Source organism: Petaurus breviceps, unplaced genomic scaffold (assembly GCF_028583685.1).
Source record: "Petaurus breviceps papuanus isolate PSGF00001 unplaced genomic scaffold, PetGlider_PUasm1.0 188, whole genome shotgun sequence".
In the NCBI taxonomy this organism is placed as follows: Eukaryota; Metazoa; Chordata; class Mammalia; order Diprotodontia; family Petauridae; genus Petaurus; species Petaurus breviceps.
In genome coordinates, this window is record NW_027185804.1 from 33,196,728 (window position 1) to 33,222,079 (window position 25,352).

General features: G+C 40.8%; 1 protein-coding gene across 5 annotated transcripts in view; it reads left to right on the forward strand.

The window, feature by feature from the left end:
* The window catches only part of TTC17 (tetratricopeptide repeat domain 17), a 123,990-nt gene that overhangs the window by 30,379 nt on the left and 68,259 nt on the right, over positions 1 to 25,352 (forward strand). For all 5 annotated transcript variants that reach the window (XM_069091453.1, XM_069091456.1, XM_069091457.1 and 2 more), the window contains 12 exons: positions 2,547 to 2,636; positions 5,184 to 5,353; positions 7,187 to 7,298; positions 7,540 to 7,671; positions 9,965 to 10,074; positions 11,415 to 11,559; positions 12,039 to 12,178; positions 13,918 to 14,078; positions 15,858 to 15,970; positions 20,306 to 20,452; positions 23,233 to 23,348; positions 23,505 to 23,670. In XM_069091453.1, the coding sequence (XP_068947554.1) occupies positions 2,547 to 2,636; positions 5,184 to 5,353; positions 7,187 to 7,298; positions 7,540 to 7,671; positions 9,965 to 10,074; positions 11,415 to 11,559; positions 12,039 to 12,178; positions 13,918 to 14,078; positions 15,858 to 15,970; positions 20,306 to 20,452; positions 23,233 to 23,348; positions 23,505 to 23,670 (1,602 nt within the window). The remainder of the gene's footprint in view (positions 1 to 2,546; positions 2,637 to 5,183; positions 5,354 to 7,186; positions 7,299 to 7,539; positions 7,672 to 9,964; positions 10,075 to 11,414; positions 11,560 to 12,038; positions 12,179 to 13,917; positions 14,079 to 15,857; positions 15,971 to 20,305; positions 20,453 to 23,232; positions 23,349 to 23,504; positions 23,671 to 25,352) is intronic.

A 25,352-nucleotide genomic window follows, 5' to 3' on the forward strand; every position in this document is an offset into this window, starting at 1 on the left:
AATTAGAATTTGACAAAGGCTAGGTCATGGTTATAAGTGTCCTGGACTGAGAGCTACTTTGGCATACTGTTCTTGTGCCAGCTTGTGAGCAGAGTCAATGTGCAAGCTATGTAGGGGCGCCGGCTGTAGAGCACACCCCCCACCTCGGTAACATGCTACCGCCCTTAGCCCTAAGTCAGTAAATGAACTGAGCTCAAAATTTTAAAAAACTTTGCTTTGGTTTTGCCATAGATCTCCTAGAGAGCTAAGTAATGGAATTTCTCCCTGTTTATTCTGTAGCCACTTTCAGATTTATCTTAAAACTCCTATCACCTCTAATTTTGGACAAGAGGATATGAAATAAATCAGGAAGTCTCAAGATCAGTTATACTATTTTGTCATTGATTCATGGTTTCAACAAATCTCCTTCAGAAGCTGTAAATAGTTTGTTGAAGTTTTACATTTTCATAGAATCATAGCAATACAGCATTGAAAGACCCTTGAGACTTTCTCAACTAATTCCTGAACTGCAGCATCCATCTCCTTGGCACCCCCAAGGCAGGCAGGCACTTTATTGGAAGAGAACCTTTAAGGATTTTGTATTCCCTATAACTTTTAGTCATTTATGTGACTATAAAAATATGTGATCTGTGGTAGAATGTTGCTTATGAATGCCTACCTTTCTCATGTCTTTTTCAAGGGCAACCTCATTACATATGTAAATTATCCTTACATTCTCTCCCAGATTTTTCTAGAGCTTGGAAAGTAGGCACATGTATATTGAAATCTTTGTCAGTTTTTTGTTTTGTTTTTTTAGTAATAATATCAATGACTTTTTTTTTCTAAGCATGTAGTAGGATCCCCTTTTTTAACTATTTTGAGAATCTGTCCTTTAAAGCCTACAGAAGCCTGTCACTTCTAGCCTGGATTGTCTTTGTGGAACTTGGTCCGTTCCAGGCTTCCCCCCCTGCTGTTGTAGCCTCTTTCCTCTTGTAGCCAATCAAAGGTTGTGATTTTATACTCAAAATATGGTGACCTCCCTATCATTGGTGGAGAAAGATTTCTTCCACTTGTTTTGCCTGTTATTCTCCTAGGCTAACTCTTAAATGATCTGGCTAATTGTGTTTCTTACTGAATTTTCTGTACACCTATTTTTCTCAACATGGCTTCTCACTGTTCTAACAGCCAGTACTTTCCTCTTCCACCCTTATTCTCCATAAGATGTGACACATGAGTTTACATTTTAAACTGGTGGTGTTCTTGACTGTTATATCTCTCTACTTAGTAAGAAAAACATGTGTTTTCTGGATGAGTAGATTTTTCTAGGCTCTTTTGGCCTTCTTGTGACAATTTATTTATGTGAGTGAAAATTAGGAAACCGTGATAGTCTATCAATGTCTGTTTCTTTATCCATTTCCTATATGTTAGCATCAACAGTTTAAGACTGGTTAGAACAGTTTTAATTGAACAGCATGTCTTCTCATTTTTATTCTTTTAATATAATGGTGATTTTAACCTTTGCTCTAACAATTTTGTTGTCTGACTGTACACACAGAGTTAATTTGGATGTTAATTCACATCTGTAACTACCGTATTGCCTTTTAACATGACAAAAATGAAATTTACTATGCTCATGTCCAGGGCCTTTTAACTCTGAAGAAAATAATTGTGGCATTAAGCCTTTGGCTATTTTTGTATTTTCCATTTTTAATATTTTTAGCCATCTTACCCTGTGCCTACCTTTGCAGTGACATTACCACATTTTATGTACATGTTTATGTGTATGCTGATTTAATTTGGAAGATCCTATTGAGGTCTTAGAGATGTTCTATCTCATCTGCAACAGATGTTGGTCCATAACCTGTCATTTTTATGATGTTCTTTTTCCTTGTGCTTAGTTCATGACAAAGGAAAGTAACTAAATGTTCCATGGAACTTTTTTGTTGCCTTTGCACAAAGAGTAAAACCAACTCTACCAAATTCTTTATTTGTGTCTCCAAGGAGAATCTGAAAGTCATGCTTCCCTTTTACTTCAAATTCTTTGTCTTTTGGTTTCATCTATAGATATTGTCAGCATTGATCAAGTTCAGTTCCTCCAGTAGTATGTTCCCTTACTGGTCACTAGAAGAGAATTTTATATTTAGAATAGCAATATCTAACACAGTGTTTTTAAATAGTCTCAGAATGGTGGGATGCTTAGCAGCTTCTGTCAGTGCCACAGAGAAGAGGTCCTTTGTATCATTGTGCTTGATTTATTCCATAGGATGATAGTAATCTTCCTGAATTCATACTCTGTTGCTATCTGCTGCAATCACTGCTGCTCACCTCCACAGTTAAATCACAGTTTGACTCAGCCCTTATGCTGTATTGCTTGCCATTCCCACTGATAAAAAAAAAATGTACTAAATGTCCCTCGAATTAGAATTAAGAATGGACATTTGTTGAATTGTTACCAGTGAGGCAAATCTAAGCATGGATATTGGTTGAGTAAAAATTGTTTAATATTACAAAATTATGTACAAATTTCACAGCACACTGGACCTCTTTTTTTCCTTTCTTTTTGGTAGGTGGATTCACCAATGAACCTGAAGCATCCTCATGACTTGGTCATATTAATGAGACAAGAAACAACAGTTAACTACCTCAGAGAACTGGAGGTGAGTATGGATGGAGCAGATAGTTAATCAGAGGCTAGAACCTGCCCCTTATAAAGGTTGCTTCATGTTTTCTGAAGAGATCTCAGACCACTCCCTTCAGCCTAGAGCTCCCACTCAGAATAATGTTTGGGTTTGGTTTTTTTTTAATGCAAAAAATAAAGTGCACAGGATTACAAAGGAAACCAAGTTGTATTGAAATACAGTTATCAAAACAAAAACCCAACACTTTTTTTAAGTTTATGAACTCCAGGTTAAGACCCTGCTATAAACAAAGGTGAAAAGGTAGAAGGGAAAGGGGAGAAAGGGAGTTAATTTAATAATACAAAGCCCAATCTGAGGCATGTTATAATAACCCAAGGTTAGGAAACCTAGGTTTTTCACTTGACTTGTTCACTGACTCACTGTAACTTTGAAGTGGTCACTTAGTGTCTCTACATTTGAGTTTATCCATTGATGTCAGGAATGTCCACGTGTTCGCAACCTTTGTACCTCACCAAGTGAGAAAATGCGTATAAAGATCTCTTTGGAAGAAAGATATTGTTGAAGTGTAAGAAATCACTCATTTTAAATTCTAAAATACCAACTAAAGTCTTGTCAATTATGAAGATTTGTTTTGAGGTGAAGCCATTCTTTGGGAAAATACTCTGCACCCTGAAAATGTGAAATTTGTTGACTTCTGACAAAAATCTGTCCTTTGCTTTTTAAGATCTAATTATATCTCCTTTTTTAGCTAACTTTGGGCTAAACTTTCTGCAACTGTATTTGCTATACTGATTTTATTTCATAGTAACAATATAATATCAGGTTATTTAAGTAAGTTTTCTGATAAACATTCAAATTTGGAAGGTCAGGGTCAGTCAACAGGCATATTTATTAAGTGCTTACTGTTTGCCAAGAACTCTGATAAATGCTGGGATTACAAAGGAAGGCAAAAACAGTGCCCTCTCCTCCAAGGCATTCCCATTTTAATATTTAATGTAAATGACTAGGGACATGCAAGAGCCATGCAGAATAGATGGAAGCTGCTCCAAATGGGAGCAGCCAGCTTGTGAAGGCCTTTAAATGCAGGACTTTATATGTGATCTATATTGAGTTGGGGTGGGAAATGCAGAGAAGGCAGGGGTGGGAATGGGTCACATGTCAGATTTGTGCTTTAGGTTTGGCAAGCTGAGTGAAGGATGGGTTTAGGCAGGAGACCATTTAAAAGCTATTGCAGTAGTCCAGATGAGAGATGTTGAGGTTGTATTCTAGGATGGCGGCTCTGGGAATGCAGAAAAGGGGCTGTATATTCAAGGGGCTGTGGAGGTAGCAACAGGACTGAATCTGTGGGCTGAGTGGGAGGAAGAGTCATGGGTGACCCCAAGCTTTCCAACCTGGGAGGAGGATGGTGCCCTTGTCAGTCAGAAGAAAGTTAGGAAGTGGATTTGACTTCGGGTTTTGAGGGAAGAGCATGAAGGTGCAGAAAAAAAACAACTTAAAAACTAAATCTGTGGTGGAGACTGGTGCGGTATTGGAGCATTTTGGAGCTAGGAAGAGGTCATCTTGTCTCAAACTCAAAGAGGGCAGCCGCCCAAGACCAGAGCTCAAATCTTTGGAGACACAGACCATCGCTTCTCGTCCTCCACATTATCTCACTGATTTATTTGAAGTGCAGAAATAGGGCGTCTTGACTGTCTCGTCATCATCACATGTTGGTTGTACACAAAATCACGAATACTTTTTCATTTCTTTTTTTTAATGAATGAATATGCTTTTCTTTTTTTTTTTAAGTAGATGCCTATAGGGTTTTTTGGGGGGTTTTTTGCTTTTTGGAGGGCAATTGGGGTGAAGTGACTTGCCCAAAGTCACATAGCTAGTAAGTGTGTCAAGTGTCTGAGGCTGGATTTGAACTCAGGTGCTCCTGACTCCAGGGCCGGTGCTCTATTCACTGCGCCACCCAGCAGCCCCCTACTTTTTCATTTCTTAGGAAAAAAAGATTTTTGTTTTAGGACTTTTCAGCTTTTTCAGAATTTTTGTGCACAAAGAATAAACGTTTCTAACCCTTTCCTGAAATAAAGCCCTTCTTTCCGTTGCTGTTCTCCTGTTGCCATCATCCCTTATGATGTTTGTGATAATACTCATTTTTAAAGTCTTTGAGGACAGCTTCTTTTGTAGTTACATGTTTCCTAATTTGCTTTTTGCCTTAAATCATCTGGTGTATGTGTCTCATCTTTGAGCACAGGGAATTCAGCAAGATTGTGCCACCTAGAAGTCTGTCATAAAACAGGGATGGGTGTGCTTGCATGTACACATGCATTATAGCTGCACATGTACATTTCACATAATTATTGCTGCCCTCTCCCAGCATTTTTATAATTTGTTATTGATGTAGCAATCAAAGAATAGGAGTAATCATGGCATGTATCTGCTTGAGAAAGTCATCGTGGCTAAGTGCATTCAGAAACAATAGCATTCATCAAGCAGATGTGGTAAGTTTGGTCCGTTGTACAGTGCTGGTGGTGTACCAACTGAATACATTTCAATTCTCTTTTCATTTCATTTCAACAGAAGCAATTAGTAGCTCAAAAAATTCACATAGAAGAGAATGAGGACAGAGATACGGGCCTGGAGCAAAGGCATAATAAAGAAGATCCAGACTGTATAAAAGCCAAGGTGCCCCTTGGGGACTTGGACCTGTATGATGGCACATATATCACCTTGGAGAGCAAAGATGTCAGGTAATGAGTTACCCATCCAGCTTGGACAGCAAATGTTAGGAGAGAAACATTCCTTTGCTTGAAAGTAATAGTTTCATTAGAAACGGTCGTAACCTTATTTAAGTCAGAGATATTTGCTCTCACAGAAATTTGGAGAACTTAAAAATAACACATTCAATGACAGATGACAGTGATACCATAATTGTGCCAGACCAGTTTCTTACACACTTACCCTGGTGCTGGGTAACCTCCCATTTTCCCTGTTCTTGGTTTCACTCATTTTTCTCCATGAGCAGTATAATGATCTGCTCATAGCTGAAAGTGACAGCTTCTCCCAAACTGGGGCTATCCATCTATAATAAGAGCACTTAACCATTTCTCTGTCATGGACCCCTCTAACAGACAGTCTGGTGAAGTCCATGGACCCCTTCACAGAATAATGTCTTTCAATGCTTATGAAACCAATTATGAAAACGGTTATCCGAAAAAAAATTCTTTTTAATTGACAGACCCCAGGTTAAGACCTCCTCATCTTATTTTAGTTGACATGAAGATTTGTTTGGCTGACTACGTATCTTCTTTGACTAGGTTCAGATCATCAGTTTTGCTTTTACCTTTGGGTGTGGTTAGAATTTAATTTAGGAACATCAGACTATGCAGGTAATTGACATGAAATTCATCTGTAGCTTATAAGTACCGTGTTTCCCCGATAATAAGACACTGTCTTATTAAATTTTTTGGACAGAAAAACACCAGAGGGCTTATTTTCAGGGGAGGGCTTATTTTAATGAACATTGACAGCAATTTTAATAAACAGGTAAATGTGAACAAAAAAATGTAGCTTTATTCAATAAGCAAATCACTGGGGAAGAACAGGATGACGCTCTCACTGCTGCAGCTCTGATTGGATGCAGCTCGGAGGGCGGTGTGCGTTTCACGGGGGGGAGGGGGGAACGGTGCATACAGAGGGTACCGTAATGTAGCGTGTAGCGCAGGGGATCACCTTCACTACAGTAGCAATCTCAATAGGGCTTATTTTTGGGGGAGGGCTTATTTTAGAGGAATCTTACACAGTGAGGGGAGGGCTTATTTTCGGGATAGGTCTTATTATCGGGGAAACACGGTACCACTATTTCTGTTGTCCTGACTATCCTCAACAAGTCGTATTGAGTGCCCGCAGCAGTTGAGGTACTGGGGTAAGCACTGGCTTCCAGAGGTTTAGTCAGCACAGGGGCCAGTATGAGAGGGAGAGAAAGAGTGCCATGCAGTAGTCAGTCAGCCTTGGTCTCAGAGGACACAAATCTCTCCTTTTGGTGGGGAAATGAGGAACAGGAGTGCAAAGACACTGCACCATCGAGGCAGGCACGTGTCGGCTTAAGGGTGGGGAATGAACTACAGTGTGCAGTGGATACGCACAAGTGAATGCGATGCTCAAACACAATGTATCAATAAAGTTTATTGTAAAATAAAATCAGCCCTTCTTCAAAGCTTCATAGTTTTAGCCAGCACATCTTGTTGGATTTTTCATTCAGTGTTGCTCATGTAGAAAGGGTAAGTTAAGTTTAGCCACTAAACATTTGAAAAAATTGTTGGTCGTGCTTCTTCTTTCAGAGATTTTTTGCCATCCTTAGTTCATCACCTTGATTTTAGATTCTCAGTCTTTGATCCTAAGAACAGCTGTGTTGTTCGAGAGGCAGGGATGTTGACACACTGATCAGAAGGCTGACATGTTCTAAGGTTGGAACTCAGCTAAGGATAGAAAGGTCTAAGGAGAAAGGTTGGCTGGCATAAATCCTTTGGTGTGCTTTTGATAAGGGCTTCCCACATCTTTTGATACACACTTTTTAATTCCAGCCCCGAAGACTATATAGACACAGAGTCTCCTGTACCTCCAGATCTTAAGAAACCAGATTGTACAAAAATTCTAGAGCTTCCATACAGCATCCATGCTTTTCAGCACTTACGAGTAAGTAGAAAACGGCACAAGCTTTTCTGTCCAGTTCTCATTCAACAAGGCCCATTACTTGAAAAAAGAATCACGTCATATTTCAGATTTCATTTTTTCCATTTCCAAAACAGTTTTGTATAACTTTCCTGTTTTTAAAAATACCTTCACCATATATGCTAGAATTTTTAACAAGTTGTAGCTTTTATATGGCTTGCTTTCTTTAATGTATGTTGTAATCCTTTCCCTTCCTCTTTTACAGGGTGTACAAGAAAGAGTTAATCTTTCTGCCCCTCTACTGCCTAAAGAGGATCCAATCTTCACTTACTTATCCAGACGGTTGGGAAGGAGTATAGAAGATATAGGTCACCGCATCCATGAAGGGCTAATGAAGGTGGGGGTCCCCACCCAATTACTTCAGACCCCAGAAGACCAACCCTCTGTACCTTTCAACTAGTGGTAGTGCTTTTCTGGAAAATAGTTGTTTCACTTCCATTTGTATGAATTGGATTATTGTTCAAGTTGCCTGTGTAGTAGCGCATGATTAATGGAAGACCAAGGAAAAAAGTTTTAATAGCACAGGTTTACTTTAGCACAGATGGCATTGGAAAGTGGAGAAGAAAGTTTTATTTGAATTTCTTAAATTGGTGCCCATAAAACAAAAGAATTGTATTGCAGTCAGTAATATGACTTAAAGTTTAGATCTTCACTTGGGAAGACAAAAGAGTTTTTCATTTTTCATATCCCTGCACGTGAGAAGTAGTAACATGAATATCTTGAATTAGAACGAACTCCCTAAATTTCTCCTGGTTTTTGTGTGAGAGAGCTACTTCTAAAGAGAAGAGTAAGATAGGCTTCAGTTATTTATATGTAGCATTCAAGAAAACATGGATATTTGATGAAATCCTCCAATTTAGAGGGGCAAAAAGAATTTTTTTTTGCTTTTGAAATGCATTATATGATTGCTTTTGTAACAAATTCAACTTCCTAATTCTGTTTTTCTTCATCTAATGTTAAAATTAGTTTGCATTCCATGAAGATACACCAAGTATTGGCAGGAGCCCAGGATTGTGATGGGTAATGAGGGGAAATTGGCCCAGAATTGAAAATATTTCTCAGATGATTGCATGTGTATAACTGAGTGGACTGTTTGACTATTTATATTTGCCTTGCAAATTAGCCTAAGCATATATAAGTTTATATGCCCAAGAAGGAAAGAACTAGTCTGGGTCCAAAGCAAATCAGTTGTCAAATGTCTGGGAAACTTCTAATGTAAAATGAAACTGGTTACATTTTTGTAAATAAGTGATATCCATTCTTAATCAGGTACATCATTATAATAGTAGCCCATTTTGCAAGAAACTATTGGAAAATCTGACAGCAAAATGATAGAATTTTTAAAAAAATTCTCTTTCCAGGCTCAGAATATGTTTTTTGCCTACTTAGATCCAATATGACTATTCAGAGAGGGAGAGATGAGGCAGGGCACGGGGGGGGGGGGGGAGGAATCTGAACTTTATGAACACAGATATGGGACTTTCCAATATTAAGGTTAACGTAGGTTGATATTACTTTTCTCCTATTTTGTGGGGTAAGATCTAGATGAAAATCAAATTTGTTCTATGAACCCACAGTTTTATTGATTTGACGGAAAACTCCTTAAGGCCATTGATAATGAGACTAGGAACAAAACTGTATAAATGTCAGCTGTATAAATATAATTTCTCTTGGCCAAAAATCTTTATTCTTTACCAAACCACGCATGTCCCAAAGGTGTGCTAGGTGGCTGTGTGTGTAGATTTATTGAGACAATAAATCCATTAGATTTGTATCCTTCAGTGTTTTGAATCTCAAAATGGTTGGTGTTCTGAAATCAGAAAAGCCAGCTGACTTTTGATGAGCTTTTGTGAACCAGCTTAGTTCCACTAAAATGCTATGTCTCTTACTAAGCTTCAGAGAGATATTTTAAGTGAGCCAAGAGGTTTGAATTATACTCTAAACATGCCTGTGATGAAATTGTTTCTATAACTGAAAATGACAATCATTATTTTTTTATTTTTGCTTTTTTTGGAGTGGGGAAGGCAGGGCAATTGGGGTTAAGTGAATTGCCCAAGGTCACACGACTAGTAAGTGTTAAGTGTCTTGAGGTCAGATTTGAACTCAGGTTCTGCTAAGTCCAGAGCTGGCGCTCTATTCACTATGCCATCTAGCCACCCCTGTCAGTATGTCTTTCTTAAGCTCCTAAACCTGTGCTAGGAACTTTGCTAAGCACTGACAATACAAAGACAAGTATGAGGTAGCCCTGCCCTTAAGAAACTTCTGCTCCAGTGGTGACAGTGCGCTGCAATGCAGTCGGGCCTAGAGTCACTCACCATGTCTTGTTGAGAGTCACATCTGAATTCAGGTTCAGGATGAATCATGAATTTCACTTGTTTGAGTCTATAATGTTCACCTACTGTTGTAGCGGTCAGGAATGTTTCTTGGCAGATCTAGTCCATATGCTGTCTGCTCTGTTTTTATGGCATGTAGTGTTCATTAGTCTTTCTGTTATCAGCCTTGGCTAATTTGCCTTGCATGGGGCTTCATAAGCCCCTGTGTGTTGAGGGCACTAGTTTAGAGAGCTCTGTAAGCTGAAAAATGTGTCTTGCTATGTGCCTTAATTTTGCCTTCACTCGCTTGCTTTCTAGAACTCTTCTTCCTGGGTACTCTATAACCTGGCCTCGTTTTACTGGCGGATAAAGAACGTACCCTATCAGGTAGTGGAATGTGCGATGCGAGCGCTCCACTTCTCATCCAGGTAATTTACCTCCCTCTGCTTCCCCATGAATCAAGACCAGTAAAGAAACAGTGTATAATAAATCACAAGGAAGGATCCCCCCAGAGTATTTGAGTGAGAAGAAGTACACGATGGAAAGTTCACAATGGTATGCAAACATCCATCCCCTTTTGATTTCCAAAGGAAAGATGTATGCAGTGCAGAGTCTTTCTCCTTAGACTAAGCTTTGTCTATCCAGGAGTCCTGGCAGCCATCCTGGGGAAATCATGACCAGGCTATCGAGTTTAATTTCTCCTCAAGAAGGTAATCCATAGCACATTTCTGTAAGCCATAGAATTGGGACTACACCTCATGGTGGGTGATTCTGAATTTTGCACCATTCCATTCAGCAAACTTAAATCCCTGCTCAATGCAAAGGTTCTGGGGGAAATGCAGAGATGAATATGCCCTTGTCACTGCTTGGAGGAGCTTCTCACCTAAGAAACTAAAGCCATTGGAGGTGATGCCAAAGTCTGAAACCCAGAGATCACGTTAAAGGGTCGTAAGCCTCCCTTTATTAGCCTGTCTGTGAAACCTGTCAAAATGACTCCCAGAATACATGCGTTCTCTGTGTTCTTTCTCTAGCCTGGGAAATAAACATAGCATCAGGAGGAAGTCTGTACTTTGACGTCATTGACAGCCGAAGTTCAAAATATGGCTTGAGTTTTTGTAGTTATTATCATAAGCACACCAGGAAAAAATTACAGGATCCCATGAATATCCAGATGTGAAGGAGCCCTGCTCTCCCTGGCAACTGTAGAGTTGTTTTGAGTTCAGAGGGGGGAAAGTTTTTTCCCCCTATTAAAACACACTAGTGTTTTTCTCTTAAAAGACATTCTCCTTTTTGTTGGAAATAACCCAACCAAGACAGCAATCCAGACCTGGTCTGTTGCACTGTATCCCTCCAACCTAAATGCTATTGAATGGTGTTTCTGAGCTTTAATAGGACACATTTGGGAACATCTTGGAGGTTTGGGTCCAAATTATTGATCCTTTCTGAAGCCCAGCTTTGCACTGTGTGAGGTTGGGGTAGAGGATGCCCAGTGACATCTGTATTGTGTACCTCACAGGGCTGTGTAGATGGAACATTTTGAATTATAAAGTACAGTATCAGTGTGAACCAATGTCATCTTTAGCATCACAATCTTTGCTGATGTCTTTGGCTGGTTTATGGAATCTGTTAAGAGACTCTGCCTATAAAAAATGGGGTTGTCGTTTTCACTGGTCCAAGTGGCTGGCTTGTTTGCTTTCCATGTCCATCGTTAAAGTAAGGTCATGGAATATATTTGCTACCCTCATCCTGGCTGTTTCTTCTCTTTCAGGCACAATAAAGATGTGGCTTTGGTGAACCTGGCAAACGTTTTACACAGGGCCCACTTCTCTGCGGATGCTGCCATTGTGGTGCATGCAGCCCTGGATGAGAGTGACTTCTTTACCAGCTATTACACTTTGGGGAATATCTATGCAGTAAATACAACTTTTTAATTCATGAAAAAAAAAAGTAATCATTTTCTTTTTTTCTAGCATCACGTTGTCTCTCTCCCTCCCCAATTCTTTTCCATCCTACTATTTCCCCCCCACACACACACACACAGTGTGTAGAGGAACAAAGATTTTGTTCTTTTCAAATGCTCAGCATATTAATATATAATGGCTGTTTTAATTAAGCGGATTAAATTCCATCTCTTTAAACCAACACCCTCAAAAAAAAATTGGTAAAATTAAGGTTACATGTCTTAGAATAGTATCACCTTCCGGCTGACCCACCAAATGAAACATCATTTCTTCAAGTCGAGGAGACTGGTTCCTCATCAGCACAGTGATCTTCACAAACTGAAGTGCAGGCATTTTTATTCATCGTTTGAAGTCTGGGTGAATCGGTCCATGTCTAACCTCGGTTTTCTGTTTTGTTTTTTCTGTGCGTGTGCTTTTCTCTTGCTCTTCAGATGCTTGGGGAATACAACCACTCTGTGCTCTGTTACGATCATGCTTTGCAGGCAAAGCCTGGTTTTGAACAAGCTATAAAGAGGAAGCATGCCGTGCTGTGTCAGCAGAAGCTGGAACAGAAGTTGGAGGCTCAGCACAGGTAACCCAGGGCGGCGGGGTGGGTGGCCGACCTTCATGTGGGCTGTTACTCGCACGGTGAAGCCCCGAATCAGAGCTCTGGGAGGGTTAGCAGGCCTTTGGAAGTGAGTCTGTAAAATCTCCTCCCTTCTTTCCCCCAGAGGCTCCAGATGGTTTAACACAATTCAGGAGATGTAATTATGTCACATCTCTTGTATGAAGTTGTTTGTGGAGACATAGTTTGACCTACAATATATCTGAACTTCTGTTGTAACAAATGGATGGATATAAGAGGATATTGTGTGTTTTCAGCCAAGTTCATGAAATTCTGCCTCACCTGGCCTGTGTACGTGCACAAAAGAGCAACATAGGCCCCATGGGGAGCTGTGAATCCATTGGAGACTGACCTTGATGCTTTTCAGTCAAATGTTGTTATTATTAAGAATAGTAAAGAGTATGGTTTAAGAATTCGACTCCATTAAACCCTGGGGAGGCTTCTGCAGAAAACAGATTAGAGAAAATGAGGGAAGTGACTAAATTCAGCTGTCTGGGCTGAGAGCTGACCTGACCGTCAGTAGCTTCTGGTACATCACATTTATGGTCACAACTTCCCTTCTTTTTCACAAGAGTGAGCCTCTTCACAAAGTTCAGTCTTAAATTAAAAGCAAAGTTTGTGGGACATGTAACATGTGAATCGGGACAGCAGGAGCTTAGGCAAAACTAACAATGTTATAGTCTCAGAGGCTGATGTTTATGTACATTTGGCCTCCTGAGAAGGGGGTAGGTCAGAATGATAGATTAGACGGAGTCTTGGTGTGAGATCCAGACACTGGGATTGGAAAGCCCTCTCTGCCATCAGCTGTCCAAGCCATGTAACTTTCCCATCTATTTCTTCATTTATGACATAGAGATAAGAATACTTGTCCTTCCTGTCACGTGGGGCTGTGGAGGGAACCAAATACATCGAGAATGACAAATGAAGGGCATTTGTATATATTATAATCTCATATCCAACCCGCCACTGCCTTCCTGCTTCCATGCCTCAGGGTGGCATAGAGGTACCCATGCCCACGAGCCTTAAGCCAGAGCCAATCCTCCCTAAAGATGGACAGACTTTGAGGATAAGCTGAATATCTTCTATGCTAAGACCAGCTTAGCTACTACCTTTAGATGATCTCGTCACCAGGGGAGTTACAAAGTAATACTTTCTTGACCTAAGCAGATCTTGCAAACTGTCCTTTATACCCGAAACAAGTTACAGCATTCCCTGTGAAGCCTGTCCTCCTTCCTCCCAGATCTCTGATATCTGAAGTGGAGGGTGATGATTAGATTATTGCATCATAGAATAAGAAGGACCAGTGGGAGTGAATGGAAGTTGAGCCAACACAGGTTTTTTTGGACAAGGAGAGTTGCTGGAGCTGTGATCTACAGGTCTGCGTTATCATATATTATTTAGAGTAGACTGTCTCAGAAACCCAGTCTATACTATGTAATAGACATCGTATGTGTCTGAGAAACTCAGTCTTCATCCTGTGTTGCTACTGCTGCTGCCCATTTGTTTAAAGAATGGCCTTTTAGTTTTCTATTATCGTGGTAATTTCAATATAAATGTTACATTTTAAAATCAGAATTTTAAAAAGCCAATGAATTTTTCTGAGAACTGGGAACTATGAGCATTTAATTGGAGGAGTGGGGGAGCCTTGGTGGGGAAACCACCTCATAAAGCTCTGTAACTTTTTCCTGATATAAAAACTTTTAAAGATCTCTCCAGCGCACCCTGAATGAGCTCAAAGAGTACCAGAAGCAACATGACCACTACCTGAGGCAGCAAGAAATCCTAGAGAAACACAAGCTGATTCAGGAAGAGCAAATCTTAAGGAACATCCTCCACGAGACTCAGATAGCCAAAGAAGCCCAGTTAGGTAAGCTCGCATTCCATACAGGCGCTCCAGCTAGCTTTGACCTAGGAACCAGCTCCTCCAGGGTGGCTCCTGGACGCCTTCCTGTGACGCCTTAGCAAACAGAATCACTTAACTCTTCGTGTTGAAAGAAAAACCTTTGTCTCCTAGAAGCTGATGCCGACCCCTGGTTCCTTAGGATGAATGTTCTACGGCCATGTAACAAAGCCAAAGGAGCACTCCTCCAACTTGAGTATCATTGACCTAGGACCGCCTGGGTCTGTGGCCTGGACATGTCCCTCCCCAAAGTGTAGGGAAGTCCCGGACTGTAGTAAGCAGACCTTCTCCAGGCCAGAGGCAAATCACATCCAGCCTAAGCTGATCCAAGGGATCTCCTTCCCCTGAGCTTCTAATGAAACCTAAGGTTCCAAATCTGATTGACTGTTCACACATTAGAATAATTGAGAATCCCTGTTGGTCTCCTTACTTCGAAGCCCTCCCCACCCTACCCTGTCCTCCACATAGCTGGCTGAGTGGGTGTCCAGAAGCACAGATCTGGCAGTGTCACTCCAACACCTGTTTCTTCCAGGGTCAGATTGCTCACTCTTCTGTTTAAGGCCCTTCACAGACTAGCACTAGCCACCCTTCCCGACCTCTTAGATAACAGTCTACACATTCCGGCTCAGCCATGCTGGCTTTCTTGCTTTTTCTCACACATTTATCTCCACTGTCTATCTCCATTTTTTTTTTTAAACAGACTGTCCCCAAAGCCTAGGGTACTTTCCCTCCTCGTCCCTACTACTTAGCATCCATGGTTTCCTTCAAAGTTCCCCTCAAGTGGCACCTCCTAGACAAGGCCCTTCTTGATTTTCCTCAGTTCCTAGAGGTGTTCTATACACCACGGCCCCTCCTCCCCCTAATTATCTTGTGTTTATTTTGTGTCTGTTGTTTACAGTCTTATATATGCATGTGTTGTCTCAGTCAGCTGTGTGCTCCATAAGAGCAGTGTCCCTTTAATTTTTCACTCTATGCCCTCTGGGCCATGCACAGGGACTATCACATACAAAGCACAAAATAAAAATGTTGAGACTGATTGTGCGGAAGCCCCTCCACTGCCCTTCAATTTCCTTTCCCTTCAGAAGTACTTTGCACTGTAAACCATCCTGGTTACACGGTTGACATGTATCCATTCTCACAATATTGCCGGTAACTTTGTTTTTCTTTAAGTTCCTGGATTATAGGCAGTCAGATGAAAGGAAGAGGATTCAAGGACATTCAGTGCTTAATCCAAAGCAGCTAATCGGGAACCTGAGTTCAAATTCTTCCTGAGATTCTTACTAATTGTGTGACCATTTAAACTCTCTCAGACTCACTTTCCTCATCAGTAAAATGGGGACAGTCATAAATGAACCTAATTTGTAGAATTGTTGTGAGGATCAAATGAGATAGTGCTTTGCAACCTCAAAGTATCATATAGATATTAACTTATCATTTTTATAATTCATACTTAAATACTGTTAGGACACCCATGGTTTGAATCTAAGTGTTTCAGAATGGCCATTTGCCTTATAAGAGCTTTCAGATGGAGAAGTATGTAAAGAAAATGCCAGACAATGAATTATCCAGTCTCTTACTATCATTGAATCATAAAGCTTTAGGGCTGTCAGGAATCATCTCATGCAAGCGTCTCATTTTTCAAATGAGGAAACTGAGGCCCAGAACAGTTAACTACCTTCAACTAAGAGCATTTTTCTCTGTTGTTGACTTTTTTTTTTCATTTGTGGCCTTACTTTCCCCTCCCAGGGAATCATCAGATATGTCGTCTGGGCAACCAGCAGCATAGCTTACATTGCCAGTGGGACCAACCTGTCCGCTACCACCGTGGAGATATCTTTGAAAATGTAGACTCTGTTCAGGTGTGTTCCTTATTAGTCTCTTCACTACTGCTGAGCTTCCCGCATTTGAGAGCGCCCTTCCTTTCATGCTTTCCTTATAGTTCAGTTGGAATTTGTTCCTCTCTGAAGTTTAGAGCAGTTTTAGTAGCATCTTCATCAGATTTTGATTATTTGTTGTGACTTCTGAAGCCAAATATTGTTGGATCCCACTGATCCATATTACGTCTTTGCAGCCTGAAAATTAACTACAGAAATGCTTTCTCATGATCAAGTTCATTCTTCATTTCATCCTTGTCTCCTTTCTTGTGAGCACAGGGTGGGAGTCAAGATTGGGGTGTTTTTTGTTTTTTAAATTAAAGCCCCCGCCTTCCATTCTTTTTTATTCTTTTTTTTCCCCCCGCTTTTTGGAGGGCAGTTGGAGTTAAGTGACTTGCCCAAGGTCACGTGGCTAATTTTTGTATTAAGTGTCTGAGGCCGGATTTGAACTCAGGTTCCTCCTGACTCCAGAGCCGGTGCTCTATTCACTGCGACACCTAGCCACCCCATCCCACCTTCCATTCTTAATCTGGCAAATTAACAAAGTCAATTACAAACTTGGAAAGGGAACTAGTTGTGCCATTCAGCCTGTTCTCTGAATTCATCAGCCATCAGAATCATTCGTTTTGTTGCCGCAGCCCCAAAAGGCAACAAAACCATTAGCGACATCAGTCAATATTTATTCAACATCTGTGCAGGGCATTGTCTTTGCCACTAAAAAGATATAGAGAAGTATGAGAAATCCCCTGCCTCGGGATTTGCAGACGGAAGGAGACTGCTACATAGAAGTGTGGTTCCCAGCTTCTTCTCAGAGAGTCAAACAAAAGAGTTGGTGGAGTTTGTCCGGGGGCATTCAGTCCTCTCATGCTGCAGTGGTGGTGGGGAGCACTTGCAGAAGAGCCCTGTGAAAATCATTGTGGCTTCTGGTCAAACATCTGTCACAGAGCACAAGGATTTGGAGAAATTTCATGAAGAATTCAATTAGGCTTCAAATTAAACCAACACGTACTTTAAAACTCAGTGTCTTCAATGTTAAAGTGACTCTAAGGCAAGGTAGAGAAAAAAATATCCATGTGTATTTTTTAAATGTGATTCAGGAGTAAGAAACAGTCATGGTTGAGGGTTTGTAGATCATACACAAAGTATCGAGTCTATATGATGAATGTTATCTCATAAAGGCAAGTTGAGAGAAGCTAGAAATGGCGAGCACCAAAAATTAAATTGAATTTATTTTAATAAATAGAAATGCACTGGTTGGGAGTCGTTTCTAAATTTGGGACTGTTTGTGCGGTCAGACCAGTGACATTAGAGATCAGACTCCATGGCTGATTCAAGAATATGAGAACGGCTATAGCACAATTGAGGCAGCTCAGTCTAATCTGACCTCTTTAAACCAGGTATTGAAACCAAAAAATTGGGAAATGGATAAATTGACATTGGCAAGGATCATCACCATTTCCTAAGGAAGTTTAATAGATACAAATCAATCATCACAGTAGAGGTGGTAAGGAAAGGCAGCACTGATTGTGAGCATGACGTTCATGAAGTCTTGGGGTAGGTAGGAGAAGATCTGTGAGCATCATCAGCTCAAAACCGTGGAGGGAGAAGCAAGTTTTCAGAAAGCTTGGTGAGAGACACCATTAGAAAGTCATCCTGAACACACTTTTAAGGCTAGAACTGGAAGAAACAAGACTGGAAAAGATTTGCAAAGATTTCTGTAGTAAATTCTGTTTTTCTTCACTGGCAGTGGATCTGCCATATTTAGATTCATCTTCAGAGCTTGTGTGTTGCATGAGCAAGTGGAAGTTGCACTTAGAGGGAAAAACCGAAAAGAGGAGTTGGACTAGACCAAGTATGCACAGGAGCTCTGTGCTGGAAGTGTGGTGACTGTGAGCATATCAAACTGTGAATGAAAACAGAATCCAAAGGTTAGGAAAACATCTTAGGTCTTCTTATTATGGAACATGGTGAGGAAGGGTGGGGCAGAGACACTCACATATCAATGATCCCATTTCTATAGGAGTGGAAGCTGTGCTTGGTGAAAGTGTGAGAAGAATATAGGGGTCTTGTAGGACAAGTGATTCTCTAGCAGATCACTCCTTTATCATCACTCATTGACCTGCCCACCTGCTGCTGAGTGTAAAAAAATTCACTCAGAAGACCAAGATAATGTCTCAGAGGCTTTCCTCCATGCAGGTGTCAGAATCATACAGTATTCCTTGAAAGGTAAAACAGATAACTTTGATCTCCTGCATATTACTATTAAGAAAGGGAAACATAAATGTTTGCTACTTTCACGGAGGATGGCCAGCATAAAGGCTAAATGGAACAAGGATTCCCAGTAGACAGTGAGGCCCTCAGATACTCTTGTTGGTGAATAAAATTGTGCTGACTGTATTAGACTCTGAAATATTGCCTGACCTCCTAAATGAAATTCACAATCACTCAAAAGATTGTAGCTTAACTATGCAGACAGAAAAACCAAGTGGATGAAGAATGCCTGTTGTTTAGACTACACTATGCAGTTGGATAAGCAAACCATGCAATCGTCCTAGACGCTGTCCATGATAGTGAGTTGGGCCCAGTCACACAGGTGAAGGAGAGCAAGCTGTGCTGCCTTGAGGACATTTTAGATTGCTTTTAATGATCCCCAGCTTCTCCATGAAACAAAGGCTCATCTTTTGTAAGAGTATTCTTCTAGTGAGGGTTTATACTGTGAATAGCAGCAGTCTGTGAAGAATTAAAGTTGAGGTAGACAGTCAGTCTACATAGCATATCTCCTTTGATACATGTCCATCAGTTTGGGCTGTCGGTGCAGCATGAGGCAAAAACCATTAAAGTGAAGGGTGTCCTGGAGTGCCCAGAAGGTCATGAGACTGGAAGAGGTGTTTGTCTTAAAGCAAGAGGGGGATACCTGAGGAGGAGCCTTAGAGGTCTGAGGGGATCCATGTAGTGTCACTCTTCATACTCTAGGAAGGAGCTTAGCATTTGGGGGGACTCCACATTGGATATTTCTGGGAATATAGGGACAGCATCACACAGGATGGAAATGTGTGGCTAGGTTTCAGTTTGTAAATACGGAGGGAATACTCACATTGATGAGATCCCAGCTCTACTCAAGCATGAAAACAAGGGTGAAGTGGGGAATGAAATCCTAGGCTCTCAAGATGGGGAAGAGGCCTTAAAAGCAGCCTTGTCTACCCTCAGTCTGATAGTTGGCAAGCCATCATCCACCCCTGTTTCTGCAATTGACCAAATCTCCCATTAGCCAGCGACTGAGTGTGATGGAGGCTTAGTCATAGTAAAGAAGCAGAAGAGGCAGCTGTACCCTGTTTTTCTTTTACCCTCTGGCAAGGCTGATTGGAAGCTGACTATAATTAGGGATCCATACTTGCTTTCTGTACCATTTCTAAGGAATATCCCAAAGGAAAGCAGTATGCACCGTTCATTCCCTTTTAGATAGATATATCTGAGAACAATATTTGTTGAATCTGGTTTCTCACAGAGTTTTCACATTTACCCACTTTAGTGGTCCCTTTTATACCTTAGTCATGGCCTGTGAAAATCTATCACCTATGTGAAGATATGTCTGTGTGGATTTTTTTAAATATATTTTTACTGATATCTTAATTTTTTATTTCACCCTGCCAGACAGCCATCCCTTAATATAACAATGTAAAAAAGGGGGGAGGGGTACATCTCAACAAAACCAACTAATACATTAGAAAACCATTATATACTGGGTTTCACACTCTTCTGGTGTGAAGATGCCTTCTCATAGCTCGTATTTGGGGCAAAATTTGGTCTTACAGTTTCTTAGTATTCCATTTCAATTATTTTGTTTGTTTTTTCCTTTTACATAGTAGTCATTGTATATGTTGTTCTCCTAGTTCACTTTATTTTACATTACCTCTTATAAATCTCCCCATGCTTGAATACATTTTCCACATGCGTTTTCTTATAGCATAGTAATATTTTATTACATTTATTTCATTGCTATATTTAATACATTATTATAACCTATTTAGTTATTCCTGAATCAATAGGTATCTAATTTATTTCCAGGTCTTTGCTGCTACTGTAAAAAGTGCTGGCTATAGATATTTGGGTATATATAGGGCTTTTCTTTGGAAGTATATGTGTTGTATTAGAATCTCTGAGTTAAAAGGTATGGACATTTTAGTCACTTTCTTCACATAATTCCACATTGTTTTCCAGAAGGTTTGGACCAATTCACAACTCTCCAAACAGTACATTAGTGTTCTTGTCTTTTCATAACCCTTCTTTTGTTTTGATTTAACCTCTTATTTTATTTTCCAGTTTGGTGAAGATTCATCAACTTCCAGTATGATGTCTGTGAATTTAGATCTTCATGAAAATCAGAGTGATCTCAGCCATTCCTCCAAGTCTTCCCCTGTGCCCCATTCTGTTCTCTGGGTTTGGGGCATGGAATCAGATGCATATAGGGTAAGTACAGAGGAAACCTCTCTTCTAAAAGCAGCTGTTATTTAACTACTGACATTCAATACAAGTCAATAAAACACACCTGCAAAGGCTTCTGCTAGCCATATAAGATTTAAAAAAAAAAACCACAATCACTGTCCTTAGGATCAGAGTCTTGGTGGAGGACAGGTGAAATAAATCCAGTATGTGAATATGATGCAGTATATACTCCGATATGGCAAAGCAGAGGCCTAGAGAAATTGGATGAAGAAGAGATAGACCACTTCCTTTTTATAGAAGAGTTTGTGCTTCTGATTCTGGAAGGAAGGGGATTTTAAAAAATTGATGCCTTTTGATTTTTATATCACATTTCCTGTTTCTAAATCTATTCCTCCCCCATCCACACAGTGAGCCATTTCTTGTAACAAAGCTTAAAAGAGGTAAGAAACAAAACAAAACAAACCCAGCTTATTGAAATCAACTAACATATCACCCATGTCTGACAATATAGATTCAATATTCTGGACAATGATCTCCCACCTGGAGGTGTATTTTTTCTCATTTTACTCTTATTGTTATTGATATGTTTTTACATCACCTTTGGTTGTGAACATATCCCTCCCCTCTCCCCTTCCCAGAGCAGGCAAAGTTTTGTCATTTTGGGGTTTTGGGAGGGGAAGCAGTTTGGCCTAACCAAGCCATTTCATCATTCATGTCCGATAGTCTCTGTAACATATCTCACCCATAATCCCCCACCTCTGCAGAGAGGGGAGACAGTATATTTTGTCAGCTCTTCTTGGTTAATCTTGGTCATTATTATGCAGAATTCTTTTTCGTCATCATTTACAATGTTTTCCTGATTATGCCTACTTCTTCCATTGCTTCTCTCAATTCTTTATATTCATTGTTTTTTACAGTGCAGGTTTCTTTCACATTTATGTACCACAGTCCCTAGTTGGCAGATATCTATTTTATTTTAAGTTCTTTGCTGTTACAAAAAGTGCTACAGTTAATATTTTGGCACATATGGGACCTTTTTTCTACCTCCTTAGGAGACATGCCTAGCAATGATGATATCTTTGAGTTCACAGGGTACGTCTATTTCAAATTGCTTTCCAGAATGGTTGGACCAATTCACAGGTATACCAGCAGTACAGAGCCTAGCAAGAGAAAGATTTTTTAAGTCAGAGATATTAAGGGGAATGTATTCTTAGCATGGGGGAAGAGCAGAGGGTGTTTGAGGGAGGCAGCCTGTACAAACATATGGAACATGGAAAAGGGACCCTACAAGTTGGGGTTGGTGGCACACTTCTGGGGAAGCTGAGGATGATGAATCTCAAGCTCAGGACTTCTGAGCTGTAGCAGACCAAGCTGCTTGGATGTCCACAGTAAGTGCAGCATTAATATGTATAATGAGCCCCCAGGACCACCAGGTTGTTTAAGGAAGGGCCAAGGGACCCAAGTTGGAAAATGGAGCAGGTCAAAGCTCTTATGCCATTCAGAGTAGTACTGGGCCTCTTTGTGGCACCTCTGCTGACAGTTGAGTAAAATAGGGAGACCAGAGACAGACAGAAAGAAGAAAGGAGAGTCAGAGGGAAGTACAGGATAACAGCAGGGATCATCGATTCAGTTTGGTTGGCATATAGGGTTTTTAAAAGGAGAGGAAGGTGGACTATCGTTACTGAGGTTGATTGAAGCCAGATTGTGGAAGGCTTCATGTACTAGGCTGACAAGGTCCTGTAGAACCACAGAAAATCTTTGGGAAGGAGGCTGATATTGTCCAAAGTGGCACATGTGTAAGGTATGGTTTAGAAAAGGGAGAGACTAGAGTCAGAGAGACCATTTATGGGGATATTTACAGGTGATGTGGAAATTCCTGCCTTAGTCTCAGTGACCAAGATGAGGATATTATGGTCAACAGACACAGGAAAATGGGAAGGGAGCCAGGTGTGTTTGGGGCAGAGAAATAAATGGTTCCATTTTGGACATGCTGAGTTTGAGTTATCAGCAGGACATCCGGGCAGAGCTGTCTGGCAGACATAGAACAATGGGCCTGGGGCTCAGAAGGTTGCTTTGCTGGTGCATCGTTAGCCCTGGGGACTGGGTGCACAGAGATGCAGATGCTTCCATTGACACGGTGGCAGTGGATGAAATCAGAGGATCCGTGTATAGGGCTGAGGACCGAGCCTTAGAGGCTGTCTATACATGGGCCCAGGAAAATGAAACAGCCAAGAGCAGCATGGGTCAGACAGAAGGAAGAACTAAGGGGAACGATATTACCAAGGCCAAGGAGAAAGTATCATAAAAGAATGTGGCTAAGTGCTACACGAAAAGCCCTGAGCATCATCAGTCACCTTGCTGATGACCTTGGCCCAGTTCTTAGCTCTGCATCCTCTAAGCCTCCAGAAGTTTGTGGGCAGGGTTCTGGAATGTGAATTTGTTCTTTTACCATAGATACAAAAACATCAAAATGATTGGGTCAGAACACGTGTGTTCCTCCTCCACTCTTGGCTCCCCATGGTCATTTCATGGCATAGGAAATACTAATGATGCCAGCTGTCATTTATTTATGTAGCATTTTGAAATTTGCAAAGTACTTGATGTGCATTTACCCATTTGATTGACAGTCCCTTTGCTCAGACAATGCCTATCAGTTCAAAACTGAGCTAAGAGTTTGACATACCGATGTTAATACAAAAAGTAGCCTTTTCTCTCTTCTTAGTCATTTTTTGGTAATTTATCAGTTCATTTTAGGAGATCAATGAGTTTATTAGAATAAAATGATGGGAAACTTCCTTTATTAGGACAAGCAGCATATTCTGTGGCCCAAAAGAACAGACTGTGCAGAAAGCTACCCCTCAGTCCCGCCTGGTGATGAACTGCCAACATATTTCTTGCCTCCAGAAAACCGAGGACTCAGGCAAGTGATAAGAAATTGAGCAAAGTGCACTTGATTCTGCATGATTGGTAATCTGACCACAAGCAGGCAATTTTATTGAGATGACCAACCTTCACTTAAGAAGGGAAACATTTGTTCCTCTAGAGATCTAAGCCTTGTTCCCTTTTCTTGTGACAGGACTCACACAGAGCTGGACATGGGCCTTTTGGGAGGAGAAGTCCGTTCCCCAGACTGCTCCTCTGCCACTGGCCTCCGGAACAGCCGGACTCCGTATCTTGAATTTAAAGAACTAGACAGTCATCTGGATCTGAAATTCAAGATGCCAGATGATTATGCACGACAAGTAAGGCAGACTTTCTTTGACAAAAGTTGCTTTTGTTCTGACTGGTCTTTTGTTACCATCTTCTTCAGCAGAGCGATGGGTAGGACCAAATGCTAAGTAAATAGACCCTGAAGCAGAGGATCACAAACTTTGGGAGTCAAGGGAAAAGGAGAAAATGCCCAGGTTCCACAAATGCCCCTGGGCCCCAGTGCTGTTTCCTGCAGCTCTAGCTTGTGTAGCTTCCTGAGCTCCTTCCCTTTGACCCCAGATATCAGTAGGACCAAGATGTCTGTCCGTTTCTCAAGCCTTTTGAAGCATCAGATCCCAGGTTTGGGGAAATGGTTGGGGAGTGATGGAAAAACTGCTTTGTCTAAATGATATAATTAATGTCTGTGGGCTTATTTTACCCAAAGTGAGGAGAGCGCCTAACATCTGGATAGCATGTAGTATGAAGAATGGTAATACTGGGGTGTGTGGAGGGAATTCTGTGTGCATTAATTAGAATAAAGGCATCCACGAGCAACCAGAGAGTAACATGGTGCTACCCAGTCACCCAAATGAAAACAACTTAATACACAGCAACAAATAAGCAATGGATATGAGTACTATGGGTGATGCAGAGCCAAGGAATAATAGATATGAAGTGGGATTGATCATAGATACGTGTCAATTTAAAAGTATGACTGTTAGATTTTACCATATCAGCTGTGGAATGCAGTTTGGGGTAAAATTTCTCACTCATTTCTTGACCACCACGCCATCTGTGGATAGAGGCATAGATAGGATACCTTTCAGTTTTGCAGATAGTGCAAACCTGGAAAAGCTCGCCAAGTCAGGCTCCAAAAAGACTGCCACAGGCTAGAACATTGAAAATGCTTCAAGATGAAATCAAGTCTTAGACTTGCATTCAAAGAGTCAACTTTGCAAGTTCACTATTTGGGAAATTTGGTGAGATAGCCTTTGTTTGAAAAAGGCCTGGTATTATTAGTGCACTGCAAACTCAGTATGAGCTGTTGACGTGATGTAGCTCCCCAAAAAACTGATGCTGTTTTACGCTGCACTGAAAGAAAAGGCTGAAAATTAAAAAAAAATCCAAAAGTAAGGTGGGGAGTTCCTGCTTCCAGGAGTAAGGAGGTAACAATAGTCCCTTCATCCTCTGCCCTGGTGTGTTGTGATCAATTCCAGGCACAGTAGGAAGGGTGCTAATTCATCTGAAGAGTATCCCAAGGAGAGGATCCAGGATCATGAAGAGGCCTAGTCCATGTAATATGAGGCTCAGTTTAAGGAACTGAGGGCATTTAGCCTAGAGAAGATAAGACTTGGAACTTGAAAGTTGTCTTTGTATTTGAAGTGTTTGAAGGACATTCGTGTGGAAAGGGGATTTGACTTATTCTTTTGGGCTTCAGAGAACAAAATCAGGAGTAGCGTGGATAGACATAACAGAAAATGAACTTGGGCTTTGCTATCAGGACAGACTGCCCAGTGAAATTGGTCTAACAAAGGAATGGCAGCCTCAGGAGCCATTGGACTCTCCCTCGCTGGAGGTCTTCAGGCAAAGGTTAGAGGACCAGGATAGATTGGGTTTATTTTAGAAGGATTGGACTAGACAACCATTGAATCCCTTTCAGCCCTAAAATTTTGTAGTTCCAGCAAAAGCAGAGACATGCTCAATCAGCTTAATGATTTCTTTCTTTGATAAGCTT